General features: G+C 43.9%; 1 protein-coding gene across 2 annotated transcripts; it reads left to right on the top strand.

The window, feature by feature from the left end:
• The first annotated feature begins 517 nt into the window (after positions 1 to 517).
• Positions 518 to 17,652, top strand: LOC120045726 (uncharacterized protein C16orf52 homolog B-like). 2 transcript variants are annotated; one of them, XM_038990667.1, is made up of 3 exons: positions 518 to 1,286; positions 14,895 to 15,107; positions 16,077 to 17,652. In XM_038990667.1, the coding sequence occupies exons 1-3, from the start codon at positions 1,181 to 1,183 to the stop codon at positions 16,259 to 16,261; spliced, it is 504 nt and encodes a 167-aa protein (XP_038846595.1). In that variant the 5' UTR covers positions 518 to 1,180; the 3' UTR covers positions 16,262 to 17,652. The 2 variants fall into 2 exon arrangements, with proteins under 2 accessions (XP_038846595.1, XP_038846593.1); XM_038990665.1 differs by having other exon boundaries at positions 518 to 1,295.
• Positions 17,653 to 21,213: the final 3,561 nt, after the last annotated feature.

Below are 21,213 nucleotides of genomic sequence, written 5' to 3'. Positions count from 1 at the left end.
TCTTTACAAACGTCATCCTGCAGCCATTACCTGCATTGTGGGAGGCTCTATTGTCAACCAATCATTTTGGGTGTTTTTGTTTGGCCCAAAGACGTGACTGAAACAGGAACCAACTTTACCACAAATCATGTGCAGCCTACAGTGAATGAATCAATGTGATTGAGGCTCTGTCTCACTAATTGATTGTATATTGTACACAGATATCATTTCAGTTTGTGAGTAGGTGTTGGAGACACGTTTTTTTTCTCGAAATTATAAAGAAAACCTTGGCAACACTGCCATGCCGATCTGAGCCTTGCTGTTGGAAAACCACCTTCGTGTACGACTTTCTGCTGTTGCAGATGCACCTCCCCCTACTTCCCTCCTCGACTTTCGCCGACAGTCAGCCTTACTACTCAAACGCGCCCAATAACTTGGTTCTCTGTTTGACAGAGTTGTACAGAATCTCGCGAGAGTTGACGTCTGCTAAAAATACTTGAGAGAACAACGATTTTTTTAACCACTGATTCCAACCTCGAATGCATTCATCTGACGGGCATTTCAAGAAGGACAAATAACGGTATTTCTATTGAAGGGAATATTGGCATATTATATGAAATTAGACAATTGCGCTCAAGATATGTATTTTATGGAATTTGTTTGCAACGAAGAAATCTCAGATGGAGAAGAGAAAGGAACACAGGAAATAAGCGGTATAGTGTGCACGCTTGCAATAATATACTTAATGTCCTAATAACGGCGAAATGGTCGCAAAACTTTAGAATTTTCCTTCCATTACTCTTTCAAATATATTTTTTCCCAGACACCATAAGCTACGAGGTTGCAATACTGGGCGAATGGGTGAAACAGCAGGCGTTCATAGCCAGGGCCATGGTCGATATTTATAAGTCAATGGGAAGGCAGTTTGCAAAGGAAACTTTTCACATAACGGAAACGGCTTTGCATAACTCCTACACCAGGACTGCTGCGTACGCGCCGTAAAGATGAGAGGCTTTGCCCTTCTCCCCCAAGAGGACTACGACAATGCTTCCACTGGGCAAGACAAAAACATTGATATTGGACGTTGAAATCCATGCCTGAGTCTCTTCATACCTATTTGCCTTTGTAGGGCGAGATAAAGGATACTTTCCCCATTGACTCAATGTAAAGGAGAAGAGAAGAGAGCATCCACGTCTGAGAAATGGATAAACTCACCGTCATATCAGGATGCCTCTTTCTAGCGGCAGATATCTTTGCCATCGCCAGTATTGCCAATCCGGACTGGATCAACACAGGAGATGCAACTGGTAAGTTAGGTGAGGGCATTTAACTTCATTTTTATATTTCCACACGTTATCTGTCTAGTGTCTATCATCTGGCTGTAGGCTGCTACAGCTGGCTGTCACCCTGTGTGGCCCCTAAGGGGCTTTGTTTACAATGATCAATAATGTGCATTATATACCAGGTGGTTCATCACAGAATGCTGATTGACTGACAGCCGTGGTATATCAGACCGTATACCATGGGTATTACAAAACATTTATTTTTACTGCTCTAATTATGTTGGCAACCAGTTTATAATAGCAATAAGGCACCTTGGGGGTTTGTGTTAAATGGTCAATATACCATGGCTAAGGCCTGTATCCAGGCACTCTGCGATGTGTAGCCATAGTATATTGGCCATATACCACACCCCCTCAGGCCTTATTGCTTAATTAACCCCTTTGACACACTATTCTTCTAAGATTTCAGTTCACGTAACCCAACGTTTTTGAATCATTCTCTTTCTACTCTACTGCATCAGCCACACTACACCACCACCCTCTTCCAAATATAACACTTTGGCATTCTGGTGACCTTTCTCTTGAGCTTCAGAATCTTATAATGTGGCATCATCAAAGACCTTCTACATTATCTGTTACACTTTATACAAGCAGTCCTGCCCTCTTTCTCCCCACATCCACCCTCTCCCCACATCCACCCTCTCCCCACATCCACCCCATCCCTCCAAAATACAGTGAGCTACTTTGGCATTCTCTCTCGCTCTCGTCCTCTCGGGGCTTGGCCTCTTGGGGCTTGTCCTCAAACCACCAATCATCATCCTCCACAGCTGGTGATAAATGAACTGCCCTCTACTGTTTCACCCCAACATCCCCTGATATGTCCCTTCAAGGCATATATTCTACCCTGTACAAGCTACTAACTCACCTCCCTGATCCCCATGTCCCTTCAAGGCATACAAGCTACCCTGTACAAGCTACTAACTCACCTCCCTGATCCCCATGTCCCTTCAAGGCATACAAGCTACCCTGTACCAGCTACCAACTCACCTCCCTGATCCCCATGTCCCTTCAAGGCATATAAGCTACCCTGTACCAGCTACAAACTCACCTCCCTGATCCCCATGTCCCTTCAAGGCATATATTCTACCCTGTACCAGCTACCAACTCACCTCCCTGATCCCCATGTCCCTTCAAGGCATATAAGCTACCCTATACTAGCTATCAACTCACCTCCCGTGTGGCGCAGTGGTGTAAGAGCAGGGTGACCGTTGACAAATAGTGTGTCAGACTCAGTGGGGAAGTGAGGGCCACATATCTGGCTATGCCCTTGGAGGTCTGTTCAGCTCTCCACTCACTCTCTGTATGTTATATGCATCTGACAGACAGACTGGGGCATTTGTATTTAATCTACAGTGCCCAGTCTGAGGACATGGTCAAATTAAGTGCAACAGTAAAGGCTACGACTAAACGATGGATCACTTAGAATGAGCTATGCCTTTTAGCTACAGCTGTAGCCAGCAGATTGTAGTTCCATGCTGTGGCCTACTGCATAAACAACCGGGATAGGTGACATTTTCCCCTTGTCGTTGTGAGGTAGGAGCCAGGATGGAAAAGCAAACTTTTGAGTACTATGTTTACATTTTAATGGTCTCATTTGTGATCATTCTTTCCTTTTTTTATACAAAGAATGAAAACATAAGAGAGACCAAACCAGACATGACATCCCACTTTCCTCCCACAAGTTCTCCCTAACTCCTGGCCACCAACATCACAGACTAACCCCTGGCCACCAACATCACACACTAACCCCTGGCCACCAACATCACACACTAACCCCTGGCCACCAACGTCACACACTAACCCCAGGCCACCAACATCACGCACTAACCCCTGGCCACCAACATCACCCACTAACCCCTGGCCACCAACATCACACACTAACCCCTGGCCACCAACGTCACACACTAACCCCTGGCCACCAACGTCACACACTAACCCCTGGCCAACAACGTCACACACTAACCCCTGGCCAACAACGTCACACACTAACCCCTGGCCACCAACATCACAGACTAACCCCTGGCCACCAACATCACACACTAACCCCTGGCCACCAACATCACACACTAACCCCTGGCCACCAACGTCACACACTAACCCCTGGCCACCAACGTCACGCACTAACCCCTGGCCACCAATGTCACGCACTAACCCCTGGCCACCAATGTCACACACTAACCCCAGGCCACCAACGTCACACACTAACCCCAGGCCACCAACGTCACACACTAACCCCTGGCCACCAACGTCACAAACTAACCCCTGGCCACCAACGTCACACACTAACCCCTGGCCACCAACGTCACACACTAACCCCTGGCCAACAATGTCACACACTAACTCCTGGCCAACAACATCACACACTAACCCCTGGCCAACAACGTAACGCACTAACCCCTGGCCAACAACATCACGCACTAACCCCTGGCCAACAACATCACAAAATAACCCCTGGCCACCAACGTCACACACTAACCCCTGGCCAACAACGTCACAAAATAACCCCTGGCCAACAACGTCACACACTAACCCCTGGCCACCAACGTCACACACTAACCCCTGGCCACCAACATCACACACTAACCCCTGGCCAACAACATCACACACTAACCCCTGGCCAACAACATCACACACTAACCCCTGGCCAACAACATCACAGACTAACCCCTGGCCAACAACATCACAGACTAACCCCTGGCCAACAACATCACAGACTAACCCTTGGCCAACAACATCACACACTAACCCCTGGCCACCAATGTCACACAATAACCCCTGGCCAACAACGTCACACACTAACCCCTGGCCAACAATGTCACACAATAACCCCTGGCCAAAAACATCACGCACTAACCCCTGGCCAACAACATCACACACTAACCCCTGGTCAACAACATCACGCACTAACCCCTGGCCAACAACATCACGCACTAACCCCTGGCCAACAACGTCACACACTAACCCCTGGCCAACAACGTCACACACTAACCCCTGGCCAACAACGTCACACACTAACCCCTGGCCAACAACATCACGCACTAACCCCTGGCCAACAATATCACTTAATACATCTAAGGTGACATGGTTCTAATCATGTTATAACTCTTATTATATGCTCAGCACTTTGAGATTTAATGGGAACCTGAAAATGTACATATTAATGACAATTTATAGCCTCCATTACACTTTTACAGCACAGTCCAGGAGTGTTCAGATATAACATACCTCCGTTACACTGTTACAGCACAGTTCAGAAGCGTTCAGATATAACATACCTCAATTACACTGTTACAGCACAGTCCAGGAGCGTTCAGATATAACATACCTCAATTACACTGTTACAGCACAGTCCAGGAGTGTTCAGATATAACATACCTCCATTACACTGTTACAGCACAGTCCAGGAGTGTTCAGATATAACATACCTCCATTACACTGTTACAGCACCGTCCAGGAGCGTTCAGATATAACATACCTCCATTACACTGTTACAGTCCAGGAGTGTTCAGATATAACATACCTCCATTACACTGTCACAGCACAGTCCAGGAGCGTTCAGATATAACATACCTCCGTTACACTGTTACAGCACAGTCCAGGAGTGTTCAGATATAACATACCTCCATTACACTGTTACAGCACAGTCCAGGAGCGTTCAGATATAACATACCTCCATTACACTGTTACAGCACAGTCCAGGAGTGTTCAGATATAACATACCTCCGTTACACTGTTACAGCACAGTCCAGGAGCGTTCAGATATAACATACCTCAATTACACTGTTACAACACAGTCCAGGAGCGTTCAGATATAACATACCTCCATTACACTGTTACAGCACAGTCCAGGAGTGTTCAGATATAACATACCTCAATTACACTGTTACAGCACAGTCCAGGAGCGTTCAGATATAACATACCTCCGTTACACTGTTACAGCACAGTCCAGGAGTGTTCAGATATAACATACATCAATTACACTGTTACAGCACAGTCCAGGAGTGTTCAGATATAACATACCTCCATTACACTGTTACAGCACAGTCCAGGAGTGTTCAGATATAACATACCTCAATTACACTGTTACAGCACAGTCCAGGAGTGTTCAGATATAACATACCTCCGTTACACTGTTACAGCACAGTTCAGAAGCGTTCAGATATAACATACCTCAATTACACTGTTACAGCACAGTCCAGGAGCGTTCAGATATAACATACCTCAATGACACTGTTACAGCACAGTCCAGGAGTGTTCAGATATAACATACCTCCATTACACTGTTACAGCACAGTCCAGGAGTGTTCAGATATAACATACCTCCATTACACTGTTACAGCACAGTCCAGGAGCATTCAGATATAACATACCTCCATTACACTGTTACAGCACAGTCCAGGAGTGTTCAGATATAACATACCTCCATTACACTGTCACAGCACAGTCCAGGAGCGTTCAGATATAACATACCTCCGTTACACTGTTACAGCACAGTCCAGGAGTGTTCAGATATAACATACCTCCATTACACTGTTACAGCACAGTCCAGGAGCGTTCAGATATAACATACCTCCATTACACTGTTACAGCACAGTCCAGGAGTGTTCAGATATAACATACCTCCGTTACACTGTTACAGCACAGTCCAGGAGCGTTCAGATATAACATACCTCAATTACACTGTTACAACACAGTCCAGGAGCGTTCAGATATAACATACCTCCATTACACTGTTACAGCACAGTCCAGGAGTGTTCAGATATAACATACCTCAATTACACTGTTACAGCACAGTCCAGGAGCGTTCAGATATAACATACCTCCGTTACACTGTTACAGCACAGTCCAGGAGTGTTCAGATATAACATACATCAATTACACTGTTACAGCACAGTCCAGGAGTGTTCAGATATAACATACCTCCATTACACTGTTACAGCACAGTCCAGGAGTGTTCAGATATAACATACCTCAATTACACTGTTACAGCACAGTCCAGGAGTGTTCAGATATAACATACCTCCATTACACTTTTACAGCACAGTCCAGGAGTGTTCAGATATAACATACCTCAATTACACTGTTACAGCACAGTCCAGGAGTGTTCAGATATAACATACCTCAATTACACTGTCACAGCACAGTCCAGGAGTGTTCAGATATAACATACCTCCATTACACTGTCACAGCACAGTCCAGGAGCGTTCAGATATAACATACCTCCATTACACTGTTACAGCACAGTCCAGGAGCGTTCAGATATAACATACCTCCATTACACTGTTACAGCACAGTCCAGGAGTGTTCAGATATAACATACCTCCATTACACTGTTACAGCACAGTCCAGGAGTGTTCAGATATAACATACCTCAATTACACTGTTACAGCACAGTCCAGGAGTGTTCAGATATAACATACCTCAATTACACTGTTACAGCACAGTCCAGGAGTGTTCAGATATAACATACCTCAATTACACTGTTACAGCACAGTCCAGGAGTGTTCAGATATAACATACCTCCATTACACTGTTACAGCACAGTCCAGGAGCGTTCAGATATAACATACCTCCATTACACTGTTACAGCACAGTCCAGGAGTGTTCAGATATAACATACCTCCATTACACTGTTACAGCACAGTCCAGGAGTGTTCAGATATAACATACCTCAATTACACTGTTACAGCACAGTCCAGGAGTGTTCAGATATAACATACCTCAATTACACTGTTACAGCACAGTCCAGGAGTGTTCAGATATAACATACCTCAATTACACTGTTACAGCACAGTCCAGGAGTGTTCAGATATAACATACCTCCATTACACTGTTACAGCACAGTCCAGGAGTGTTCAGATATAACATACCTCAATTACACTGTTACAGCACAGTCCAGGAGTGTTCAGATATAACATACCTCAATTACATTGTTACAGCACAGTCCAGGAGTGTTCAGGTAGAACATACCGTTAACACTGGAACCAAAAATGGGTTCTTCAAACGGTTGCCGTATGGGGACAACTGAAGAACCATTTTAGGTTCTAGAATGGCACCTTTTTTTCCTTCAAGTGTAGTTGTTCCTGCCAATTAAGTTAACTTGCCGGTCTAACTTATGCTCTTTCCTATGGTATCAGTATTTTGGCAGCACCAGATGATGCTTATTGCTCACAGATAAACAGATGTTGACAATGACTCCATCAGATTGGCAGATGTTGTTATAAACACAAATGTCTCTTTCACCACCTGAAGTTTAGCCTGGAAAGGAATCATTATGGTTTATTTGTTTACAGCAAACCTCTCTGTAGTTATCCAGGATGTGAAGCTTTATACAAGTTTATAGAGGTGTGTGTGTGTCTTAGACTAGCTAATTTCCTGCTTGTTACGCAGGTATTCTGTAGTGAGTCAGAAGCAGCAGGGGACTGACTGGGGCTGCATGGGGAAGTGTTTACTAACTACAGACATTGGCCCACAATCGCACGCACGCACGCAAGCGCGCACACACACAGACACACACAGACACAGACACACACACACACACACACACACACACACACACACACACACACACACACACACACACACACACACACACACACACACACACACCTCTGTCTCAATGCCCTGGCTATATGACAAGCTTGATGTCTGATGTGTTACACACTTAAAACAGCTGCTGAACAGTCCCACGAATTAGAAATGTCCCCCAAGAGTCCCATAGAACAAAAATTACAATTTACACCAATGACAAGCTATGGAATGGGTGTGTAAGCTTGCTTAAGAGAGGGAAATATTGTGTCATGATAGGATATACTATGTCACTTTTTTAACATTTTATCAGTATCTTTGATTCTTTGACAGTGGAATATGTGACACTATGCTTCTGAGGCAGGACCTTTTCACTAAGGATATAAAGTGGTTGGGATGTGAAATCCTGGTAGCCTACGCCTATTTCTGTTGTGCTCTTCACTTAGATAAAAGAATGTATAGGGAAGGAACAGGATATCCTGTGTAGAAAATGGAGGGGCTCAGAGGTCATGGAATCAACATAGTATGCATGCAGTATGTTACACTTCAGTGTGCTCTCTCGCTGCAGACTCATACAACCATTCATAGGTATGCTACCTCATAGTTGACACATCTATCCTACTGTATATCTATCTAAACTGTTGAAGGGGTATATCCTCAAAATAATCAGCTGAAGTAAGTAAACCCTGTTGATGGGAAGTTTTCCACTCAGATCTGTCTGGTACTATAACATGATCTGTATCAGGGTTGGTAGCATAACTTTCTACCATTCATTTGTGATTCTGGTAATTGGGAAGCAAATTTGATCACTATAATGGATGAGGAAACAGGACACAGCAGTTTGGTTTAGTAATGAGTATTACATTAGGGTGCCATGTCAATAGCCACGAAATAACAGCTGTGATCAGCATTAGATCCACATACAGTAGGTCTACACGTGTCTTCAAATCAAAGGGATCCTGAGTGGCGCAGCGGTCTAAGGCAGTGCTAGAGGCGTACCTACAGACCCGGGTGTGATCCCGGGCAAGATCACAACCGGCCGTGATCGGGGGTTTCATAGGGCGGCGCACAATTGGCCCAGCGTTATCCGGGTTAGGGGAGGGTTTGGCTGGGATAGGCCGTCATTGTAAATAAGAATTTGTTCTTAGCTGACTTGCCTAGTTAAATAAAGGATAAATAAAGGTGGCTGATGGCACCTTAGTTGGGGAGGACGGGCTCATAGTAATGGTTGGAACGGAAGAAATGGAATGCTATTGAATACCATTCATTTACTCTTTATGGATGGCTGAGCTCGCCTCTTTATGTGGATGGCTGAGCTCGTCTCTTTATGTGGATGGCTGAGCTCGTCTCTTCATGTAGATGGCTGAGCTCGTCTCTTCATGTAGATGGCTGAGCTCGCCTCTTTATGTGGATGGCTGAGCTCGTCTCTTCATGTAGATGGCTGAGCTCGTCTCTTCATGTAGATGGCTGAGCTCGTCTCTTTATGTGGATGGCTGAGCTCGTCTCTTCATGTAGATGGCTGAGCTCGTCTCTTCATGTAGATGGCTGAGCTCGTCTCTTTATGTGGATGGCTGAGCTCGTCTCTTCATGTAGATGGCTGAGCTCGTCTCTTTATGTGGATGGCTGAGCTCGTCTCTTTATGTGGATGGCTGAGCTCGTCTCTTTATGTAGATGGCTGAGCTCGTCTCTTTATGTGGATGGCCGAGCTCGTCTCTTCATGTAGATGGCTGAGCTCGTCTCTTTATGTGGATGGCTGAGCTCGTCTCTTTATGTGGATGGCTGAGTGGATGGCTGAGCTGGTCTCTTTATGTGGATGGCTGAGCTCATCTCTTTCTCGTCTTTGATTTAGCTAACTAACTAACAAATATATGCACTGTCAATCGATAGTAGCTTAGTCAAAGGCGAGAAAGAGACGAGCTAAGCCATCTACATAAAGAGACGAGCTCAGCCATCCACTCAGCCATCCACACGAAGAGACGAGCTCAGCCATCCACATAAAGAGACGAGCTCATCCATCCACTCAGCCATCCACAAAATAGATGAGATCAGCCATCCACATAAAGAGACGAGCTCAGCCATCCACATAAAGATACCAGCTCAGCCATCCACATAAAGAGATGAGCTCAGCCATCCACATAAAGAGATGAGCTCAGCCATCCACATAAAGAGATGAGCTCAGCCATCCACATAAAGAGATGAGCTCAGCCATCCACATAAAGAGATGAGCTCATCCATCCACTCAGCCATCCACAAAATAGATGAGATCAGCCATCCACATAAAGAGACGAGCTCAGCCATCCACATAAAGATACCAGCTCAGCCATCCACATAAAGAGATGAGCTCAGCCATCCACATAAAGAGATGAGCTCAGCCATCCACATAAAGAGATGAGCTCAGCCATCCACATAAAGAGATGAGATCAGCCATCCACATAAAGAGATGAGCTCAGCCATCCACATAAAGAGATGAGATCAGCCATCCACATAAAGAGACGAGCTCAGCCATTCACATAAAAAGACGAGCTCAGGCATCCACTCAGCCATCCATATAAAGAGATGAGCTCAGCCATCCACATAAAGAGATGAGATCAGCCATCCACATAAAGAGATGAGATCAGCCATCCACATTAAGAGATGAGATCAGCCATCCACATTAAGAGACGAGCTCAGCCATCCACATAAAGAGATGAGCTCAGCCATCCACATAAAGATATTAGCTCAGCCATCCACATAAAGAGATGAGATCAGCCATCCACATAAAGAGACGAGCTCAGCCTACCACATAAAGAGACGAGCTCAGCCAGCCACTCAGCCATCCACATAAAGAGATGAGCTCAGCCATCCACATAAAGAGATGAGCTCAGCCATCCACATAAAGATATTAGCTCAGCCATCCACATAAAGAGATGAGATCAGCCATCCACATAAAGAGATGAGATCAGCCATCCACATAAAGAGATGAGATCAGCCATCCACATAAAGAGATGAGATCAGCCATCCACATAAAGAGATGAGCTCAGCCATCCACATAAAGAGATGAGATCAGCCATCCACATAAAGAGATGAGATCAGCCATCCACATAAAGAGATGAGCTCAGCCATCCACATAAAGAGATGAGCTCAGCCATCCACATAAAGAGATGAGATCAGCCATCCACATAAAGAGACGAGCTCAGGCATCCACTCAGCCATCCATATAAAGAGATGAGCTCAGCCATCCACATAAAGAGATGAGATCAGCCATCCACATAAAGAGATGAGATCAGCCATCCACATTAAGAGACGAGCTCAGCCATCCACATAAAGAGACGAGCTCAGCCAGCCACTCAGCCATCCACATAAAGAGATGAGCTCAGCCATCCACATAAAGAGATGAACTCAGCCATCCACATAAAGATATTAGCTCAGCCATCCACATAAAGAGATGAGATCAGCCATCCACATAAAGAGACGAGCTCAGCCTACCACATAAAGAGACGAGCTCAGCCATCCACTCAGCCATCCACATAAAGAGATGAGCTCAGCCATCCACATAAAGAGATGAGATCAGCCATCCACATAAAGAGATGAGATCAGCCATCCACATAAAGAGATGAGCTCAGCCATCCACATAAAGAGATGAGATCAGCCATCCACATAAAGAGACGAGCTCAGCCATTCACATAAAAAGACGAGCTCAGGCATCCACTCAGCCATCCACATAAAGAGATGAGATCAGCCATCCACATAAAGAGATGAGATCAGCCATCCACATTAAGAGATGAGATCAGCCATCCACATAAAGAGATGAGATCAGCCATCCACATTAAGAGACGAGCTCAGCCATCCACATAAAGAGATGAGCTCAGCCATCCACATAAAGAGATGAGCTCAGCCATCCACATAAAGATATTAGCTCAGCCATCCACATAAAGAGATGAGATCAGCCATCCACATAAAGAGACGAGCTCAGCCAGCCACTCAGCCATCCACATGAAGAGATGAGCTCAGCCATCCACATAAAGAGATGAGCTCAGCCATCCACATAAAGAGATGAGCTCAGCCATCCACATAAAGAGATGAGATCAGCCATCCACATAAAGAGATGAGATCAGCCATCCACATAAAGAGATGAGCTCAGCCATCCACATAAAGAGATGAGCTCAGCCATCCACATAAAGAGATGAGCTCAGCCATCCACATAAAGAGATGAGATCAGCCATCCACATAAAGAGATGAGCTCAGCCATCCACATAAAGAGATGAGATCAGCCATCCACATAAAGAGACGAGCTCAGCCATTCACATAAAAAGACGAGCTCAGGCATCCACTCAGCCATCCACATAAAGAGATGAGATCAGCCATCCACATAAAGAGATGAGATCAGCCATCCACATAAAGAGATGAGATCAGCCATCCACATTAAGAGACGAGCTCAGCCATCCACATAAAGAGATGAGCTCAGCCATCCACATAAAGAGATGAGCTCAGCCATCCACATAAAGATATTAGCTCAGCCATCCACATAAAGAGATGAGATCAGCCATCCACATAAAGAGACGAGCTCAGCCTACCACATAAAGAGACGAGCTCAGCCAGCCACTCAGCCATCCACATGAAGAGATGAGCTCAGCCATCCACATAAAGAGATGAGCTCAGCCATCCACATAAAGATATTAGCTCAGCCATCCACATAAAGAGATGAGATCAGCCATCCACATAAAGAGATGAGATCAGCCATCCACATAAAGAGATGAGCTCAGCCATCCACATAAAGAGATGAGCTCAGCCATCCACATAAAGAGATGAGATCAGCCATCCACATAAAGAGACGAGCTCAGCCATCCACATAAAGAGACGAGCTCAGCCATCCACTCAGCCATCCACATAAAGAGACGAGATCAACCATCCACATAAAGAGATGAGATCAGCCATCCACATAAAGAGACGAGCCCAGCCATCCACATAAAGAGACGAGCTCAGCCATCCACATAAAGAGATGAGCTCAGCCATCCACATAAAGAGATGAGATCAGCCATCCACATAAAGAGATGAGATCAGCCATCCACATAAAGAGATGAGATCAGCCATCCACATAAAGAGATGAGCTCAGCCATCCACATAAAGAGATGAGCTCAGCCATCCACATAAAGAGAGGCTTGTGCATTTATTGAACTGGGAACATTTTCACGCCGGGAGAAATTTTACAGCAATCAGAACAATTGGGAACTATTTCACACTGGGAAGATTTTTACATGACCACGGGCAGTGTACTATATGTCCTTCAACTTTTGAGGGAGCAGGGCTCATCATATTCGTCCATACTCCTTCCCTCCCTCCCACCTCAGTGATGTATGTTCTTGTCTCAGAACCATAATGGGGTATTTGTAAATCTCCGTCCATCTCTCTAATCCAATAGACTAAATATGGTTGTGTCTTGCCTAGGGTTGGGTGGTATCCAGATGTTCATACCATTTCTGTACCATACCGGGGTATACGGTATTACCGAATGTGCACACAAGGGCCGCGGACGTAGAAAACACTTGAGGCAACAGGGATCTGGATCCAGGAAGGGGTTGAATGTCTCTGCTGCAACCAAGAAGCTTAATCTTGACATGTTGCCACTTAGTTAGGAAGTTAGCAAACCAAACGCATAGCTGGATATCATTTATTTGACTCATCTTACATTTCTTATAGTTATACTTAACTTATAGTTATGAGCAGTGTAATAGCACGCAGCCCCTGCAAGTCGGTGGTGCCCCCAACCTCCAAAAATTAAAACAGTATTGAAAATCATAACATCGGTATTTTGAAATACCCGGTATACAGTATATCTCACAAGCCTTGCCCACTGTTCATCTCTCCTCTCTGTCTCCAGCCTCTGGAAGACACAAAGTGCTGGCTCAGGGATAACTCCTCGTCTCGTGAGAGAGAAGGGGAAGAAAGGGGTCGGAGGATTTAATTTCACATTTCTCTCATTCAAATCTATACCGATGAATTGTCCTTTGTAGCTGGATGGACGAGGGGGTTGAGTGTTGCTGAGTTGGCACGTTCTGTGTTGGGTTAGGGAGGGTGGGGTTCATATATGCTCTTATTGTTGTTGGAAGAGTTATGTGTTCAGCAGGCCTAGCTTGCTGACATAATTGGACCCACCAGGCTTTGGGGCAGGAGAGGAGAGGCTCTTTGACAGTGAGTGACTTTCTGATGTGAATTCTTATCTCCTCCCTCTCTCCTTTATCTCATCTCTCTCTGTGGTTTCAGAGGCTCTGGGTCCCACCTCTGCTTTCGTTATCCTTCCATCCCTCTCTCTCTCTCCCCCTCTTCCCTCCAGCTCTCTTCCTCTCTCTGGTGTCAGGGGCTCTGGTCCTGAGCCATCCAAGTCTTACGTCATTGATTGATTCCTCAGGGACCCCTGCCATTGGTCCAGGGCCTAAGAGTCCCACTCTTCAGCCTTGTTACCATACCAACCTTCCTTGAGCTCTACTTTGTGTGGTCACAGGGCACTGGAATCCAGTGTCACCAGGGAGGTCATTAGTCCAGATGTGATGTAATGCAGTGATGCCTCATACAGATCTTAGCTTTTCTAATGGTGATACCGTCACAAGTTGAGGGATATTTTAGAACTGATGCAATCTACTGCTCTGGGTTATGTTTCTTCTAATAAAACAAGGTGTACAGAAAATGAAAAGATTCTGCTGAAAAGTGACACGTTGTTGTGGTGTGTGAGAACACAGTTGACCTGAACAGCGAGAGTATGCTCTGTGTGTGATGAAAGATGTTCTTCCTCCGTGGGTGTATGTGATCAAGCACTCTGTCTGTAGCAGTGCAGGCTGCTGAGGGGAGGACGGCTCATAATGATGGCAGGAACGGAGCGAATGGAATGGCATCAAATACATGGAAACCATGTGTTTAATGTATTTGATACTATTCTACCTATTCCGCTCCAACCATCCCCAATTAAGGTGCCGCCAACCTCCTGTGTTCTGTAGATGCTCTGACAGTGGGACTGCTGCTGTGTGGGATCTAACCCTGACTGATCTCTCTCCCTCTCTCCTGTCTCTCTAGGTTCCCTGACGGTAGGCCTGGTGCGGCAGTGCCAGACCATCCACGGTCGTGAATGGACCTGTATCCCCCCTCGGCTGCCCCCTGAGTGGGTCACCACCCTCTTCTTCATTATCCTGGGCATCATCTCCCTCACGGTGACCTGCGGCCTGTTGGTGGCATCACACTGGCACCGCGAGGCCACCCGTTACGCCCGCTGGATCGCCTTCACTGGGAGTACGTTTCATTTTGACTTATGTAACGGTTATTTAACCAGACAGGTCAATGGGGAACCAGTTCTCGTTTACAGTGACGGCCTGGCCAAGAGACCAAGACTGCAATACGATAAATACAGAAACATGGCCAACACTGTCACCATTTAAGTCATGAGTGGGGCCAGACAGAATCCTGTTAATCCCCTATTCAGGTTAAAGTAGTACAGTAGACTAGGGAATAGGCTAGGATTTGAGAGAAAGCCATTAGTTACAGCTTTGAAGCACCTTGAGATTCTTGTTATGTCACTAATGGATGTTAGCAAATTGATTTGAGTAAGCCGAGATGAATGTCACTTTGGTTTCATTTTAGTAAAAGCTTTTGTGTGGTAACTGTGTGGGCGGCAGGTAGCCTAGCGGTTAAGAGTGTTGGCCAGTAACGGAAACGTCGCTCGTTTCGAATCTCCAAGCCGAATAGGTGAAAAATCTGTTGATGTGCCATTGAGCAAGGCACTTAACCCTAATTGCTCCTGTAAGTCACTCTGGATAAGAGAGTCTGCTAAATGGCCTAAATGTTCAAATGGAACTGTGCTGAGTGGCTCCTTGAACACCTACAGTAAATGGGGTTGCTATGAGCGGAGCTAAAACCAGGAGGGATTTTTAGTGGTCCAAGGGATATGACGGAATAACATTCCTTTGTTATTATTATACTTCCAGAGGTCATTTTATCCTAATCATTATCAGGCTAGAATTACCTCTTGAGGTATAATAATAACCAAGTAATGACAATGTAATATGACAATGTAAATAGATTTTTTTTCAGCTCTGTCAGGTTTCCACGACAATGAAAACGCAAATATAGAATTTAGCCTGAGATCATGTTGCTGCCTACTCTTTAAATGTTGTAAGAGATATTGCTCCCTAAATATGTTGTACTGTGAATAGTGTTTTTAAGAAGACTGTTTCTAAACTTTGTTTCCTCTCTCCTCCATAGTGATCCTGCTCTGTATGGCAGCTCTTATATTTCCTATAGGATTTTACATCGATGAGGTCGGGGGACAACCTTATAAACTACCCAACAACACAGTGGTGGGGTCCTCATATGTACTCTTTGTCCTATCTATATTTTTCACTATAGTGGGACTACTGTTTGCAGGGAAGGTCTGCTTGCCTGGGTGACATATCGGCCACTTTGTTTTTTGTAAACATTCTTGCGCTTAGAGAAATGCCTTTGTAGAAGCATTTGCTCGGCCTGACATTTGAAAATGGCCAGCTGGAAGGGACGAAGAGGAACTGTGAGAAACACTCTCTCTGACGTACCTTTGGATGACAGGACTTTACGGCACCTAGCCCTGGGTCAATAGGACAGGTAGTAGGCACTAGTCTGTCTGTGTTCATAGATCTTGGAGGAATGGACACCTATCCAGCCCCCTCACAGATCAGTGAACACAGAAGTGTCCTTCCACAAATAGAGTGCCTTTTCGGGTAGTGTAACTTTCTTATTTCACCAAATTTGAACATTCTGTCAAAGAGCACATGTTTAACTTCATAACAAACATGTTTTCCCCATCTCCTCCTTTTGCTATTTTATTTTTATTTAAGGAATAGTTTAACCATATTAAAACGAGAGTTCAGTTCATGTAACTGGTTGACATGAGGGACAAATGTAAATTAATCACTAATCACATGAGATAAATAATAATTTCCAGAAATGATGTTGTCAAGGCAACAAATTATATTACCATGATGGTGAAAAATTTGACGGTTAAGTCAGTTAAAATATTCAAGTCGGATAAACATGACGTGGGACATGCCAAAATTGGCATTATCAGAGAAAATGACAAATGTATTTTTAATGTAAAACACACTACTATTGGATTTTTTAAATGTTTAGTTAGAGTGTAGATTTGTGATCCAATTGTTAAATTGAGTGTTTTATCAAAATGTGCACACAATGTCACCAGGACATAAAAGGTACTCTCTTCATGGATCGACCCAGAAGGGGTAGTGGCTAGAGCCTGAAACAGACATGGATCATCAGGACAGGGAAGACTGTCACCCATGGCCATGACAACAGGAAGTCAAGTCACTCCGCCCCATAAGAAGCACAGTGGTAGAAAGGCTGGAGCCGGCAATAAGAATGATGAAGCCATCATTTTGTAGATTATGCATATATGGTTGGAAGTTGAGTTAGACCTCAGAGCTGTTGTCTTGGGTCCTATGAGTGGAGCTGGCCTCTAGATTCATGATGAAACTATGAAAAGCAGGAAGTCTGTTGGATCACATGATGATGGAAAGCAATTAGAAGTAATTCAATACAATTGTAAAGTATTTCATGAAAGAGTAAAATCATTTATTTGTCTTCATGAATGCATTTTTTTCTCAAGATGGAGCATTTATAGTAATTTTTTTATGGTCAATGCACTGTATCATGGAATTCCTACATGTCTGTTTTCTTCGCTTTTACGTCTGTCAATTTGTTCTCATGACTGGCTGACTTGCTCATGTAGGCTACATAGACAGAATGGCTGTTGTTTGAGGAAGCACTGTGATATACATGAACTACTCTGGAAAACCATCTCATTAAAAGTTACACAACATGACAAATGATCTAATCTATTACTCTAGACTGGGGAGAACATTCTGTATCATATAAGCAATTTAGGCTTACAGAGAAAAAATATATAAATGCAACATGCAACAACATCAAAGATTTTACTGAGTTACAGTTCATATAAGGAAATCTGTCAATTGAAATAAATAAATTAGGCACTAATCTAGGGATTTCACATGACTGGGGATACAGATATGCATCTGTTGGTCACAGATACCTTATTTTAAAAAAGTAGGGTCGTGGATGAGAAAACCAGTCAGTATTTGGTGTGACCACCATTTGCGTCATGCAGCGCCACACATCTCCTTTGCATAGAGTTGATCAGGCTATTGATTGTGGCCTGTGAAATGTTGTCCCACTCTTCTTCAATGGCTGCACAAAGTTGCTGGATATTGGCAGGAACTGGAAGGCGCTGTCGTACATGTCGATCCAGAGCATCCCAAACATGCTCAATAGGTGACATGTCTGGTGAGTGCAAGCCATGGAAGAACTGGGACATTTTCAGCTTCCAGGAATTGTGTACAGATCCTTGCGACATGGAGCCGTGCGTTACCACGCTGAAACATGAGGCAACAAGCAGGGAGCAGGTTTCGAACCCTCAACATTCTAGCCCGAAGTCCAGCACGCTATCGACTGTGCCTAAATGTATTAATTGAGGTTGGGGCCGATTGTGGCTAAAAACACTTTATCAATTGGAATCTTTAACATGTGGAAAGGGGAAAAAGTATTATTATTCGTTTTTCACAAGCATAGCAGGATGGGCTATTAGCTGAGCAATAGACTATTCAACCTTTACTAAAGAATTGTCTAATAGCCAAGCTAAGTGTGAACCCCCCAACTTGCAACAAATCATTTGTATCTATCTTTCCACATCTACCTACACACGTATCTACCTACACACGGTTAATGTTATTAAAAAAAATATATATATCTATATTTATATATTGGTCATGGCTCCTGAGTGGTGCAGCGGTCTAAGGCACTGCATCTCAGTGCAAGAGGCTTTACTGCAGTCCCTGGTTCGAATTCAGGCTGTATCACATTCGACCGTAATTGGGAGTCCCATAGGGCGGCGCACAATTGGCCCAGCGCCATCCGGGTTTGGCCAGGGTAGGCCTTCATTGTAAATAAGAATTTGTTCTTACCTGACTTGCCAAGTTAAATAAAGGTTCAATTTAAAAAAAACAACTGGCGGCAACTGCAGCTAAATAGCCCAGTACTGTACTGCTGACCATCACTGTATTTTCCATCCTAATGGAAACCCAGAGGGTTTTTTGTTTTTCTTGGAATAGAAAAACATAATATTAATCAAATTAATTAAGCAATTACCAGTCAAAAGTTTGGACACACCTACTCATTCCAGGATTTGTCTTTATTTTTTACTATTTTCTACATTGTAGAATAATAGTGAAGACATGAACTATGAAATAACACCGGCCTCCCACGTGCCCTGCATTCTGTAGTACAGACATGGCCTGCTCTCCCTTATGTAAGGAATTAGGCACTTTCCCATGTCTACTACAGTATGTATTGTAGACTGCACAGTAGCCTAATAAACAAATAAACACATTTCATTAATAAAATAATGATAAAAAACACTCTTTCAAAATGCAGATGTTGATTTAGTTATGGATCCATAACGAATTACTATGGGAATAAATATCACTGATTTATAGAAATATTGGAACAAAGTTGTCTAATGAGGGCAAACCATTTAGAATCCTCCAATCCTGTAGCCTACTCCCGACCGTCACGTTGTACAGCGACATATTTTCCATTCCATCCTAATGGAAACCCTGAGGGTTTCGTTTTTTGTTTTTCTCTGAATAGAAACACCATAATATTAATCAAATTAATTAAGCCAAATTTCTTCAAATCAATGCCATATACTGTGTTGTTACAAAAAAGTTTTTAAATTCTATGGTAATGCCTATACGGAATTCTATCAAATGCTTCTCAAAGATGCCCTCTGGTGGTCAAACTAGCAATAACTTGCAGTAACAGAAAAAATGACTATGACAATGAAATTACTTACCACAGAATGCTGCGGCAGCACGCAAGGTGTGCCGCAGTATGACACAACTTTTAAAGGAGGAACCACTGTATCTCTGTGCATTGAAATTGCCATCGCCAGTAACCGAAAGGTTGCTAGATCGAATCCCTGAGCTGACAAGGTAAAAATCAGCCGTTCTGCCCCTGAATAAGGCAGTTAACCCACTGTTCCTAGGCCGTCATTGTAAATAAGAATTTGTTCTTAACTGACTTGTCTAGTTAAATAAAGGTTAAATAAAAAATAAAAAAATGCAATTGTGTTCGTTGTCGGTAGCTTATGCCTGCCCATATTATAACCCCACCGCCACCATGGGGCACTCTGTTCACGATGTTGACATCAGCAAACTGCTGCTGTCTGCCATCTGCCCGGTACAGTTGAAACCGGGATTCATCTGTGATGAGCACACTTCTCCACCGTGCCAGTGGCCATCGAAGGTGGGTGTTTACCCACTTAAGTCAGTTACAACCAATGTTCCATCAAATTCTTTGGGGCACTGAGCACACTTTAGGTCTTCCGAGTGGAAACTTGAACCTTGTGAGAATTTTATGCAACTTCTGGCTGAGGCTGTACTCTTACAGATTTAGACAGTAACAAATAGGCTATTGTAGCTATTTTAGCATAGTGTAGACCTACCAACAAAACCAATGTAGCAAATCCCATAACATTTTCACATGGAAATAGCTTTTGATTTCTATGTTATAGCCTTCAGTAGCCTGCAGGCATACATTGCATGAAACTTTTAATAACGTTTTTACATGACGACATTAATCAATTATTTTTTACTTGGTCTGTAACACCAGGGGTGTTACTGTAAATTGCATTGTATTGTGTTGTATGATGCAAGAAACCACTTTACAAATAAAAGTTATTATTATTACCATATAGAAAATTAGACAATGTAGACTACCCCTCTGCCTATTGGCTTATTTGCACATTCAAGCTTGCCTCGAAATACAATACTGCCACTTTTAATTAAGACATACGCTTTTTAAAGCCAGCTTGAAATGTAGCCTACACTTTTTGTGCTCTTGTAGGAAGCAGTAACTCCCCATTGCTGACCTATACTTATCTAAAAATGGGCTAATAACTCGCTAACTAGCAAAGAATATCAACAAATGTGCACACGCTCGGTAATGATCTGAAAGGTGTATTCACTCGCGGGCGATTGAAAGACCACTTGTAAACTACCCCTGCCAGTAGAATTCTACTCCGTTGCGCTCTGGCTCTGCCTACAACAAAATACCAGACTCAATCTTGCAAAGTTAGATGTGTTTTGGTTTGTTGCATTGAAAAGGGATTGATATAATGTTGAATCGATCACAGAAGAAACGTTGATCTATATAGTGCAAACTAAAGGGGTGAACTCAGTGAAGTTCAATCTCTTGCATGGCATTTCTTCTGCACCGCAGTCCTGGAGGAGGCGCACGCCTGCAGTTTAGAGGGAACATTGGTCATGATTCCCGA

This window comes from Salvelinus namaycush, chromosome 4 (genome assembly GCF_016432855.1).
Source record: "Salvelinus namaycush isolate Seneca chromosome 4, SaNama_1.0, whole genome shotgun sequence".
Classification (NCBI taxonomy): domain Eukaryota; kingdom Metazoa; phylum Chordata; class Actinopteri; order Salmoniformes; family Salmonidae; genus Salvelinus; species Salvelinus namaycush.
Note: the sequence above shows the minus strand (reverse complement) of the source record. Positions and strands in the feature narration are given on the sequence as shown.

What these genes read in the sequence shown, in the direction of transcription:
- LOC120045726 (XM_038990665.1), top strand. Translation starts at nt 1,181, where the DNA reads ATGGATAAACTCACCGTCATATCAGGATGCCTCTTTCTAGCGGCAGAT. An exon ending in AGATGCAACTGGTAAGTTAG is followed by an intron (nt 1,296 to 14,894) that starts GTGAGGGCATTT and finishes CTGTCTCTCTAG; the next exon opens with GTTCCCTGACGGTAGGCCTG. An exon ending in CTGGATCGCCTTCACTGGGA is followed by an intron (nt 15,108 to 16,076) that starts GTACGTTTCATT and finishes TCTCCTCCATAG; the next exon opens with TGATCCTGCTCTGTATGGCA.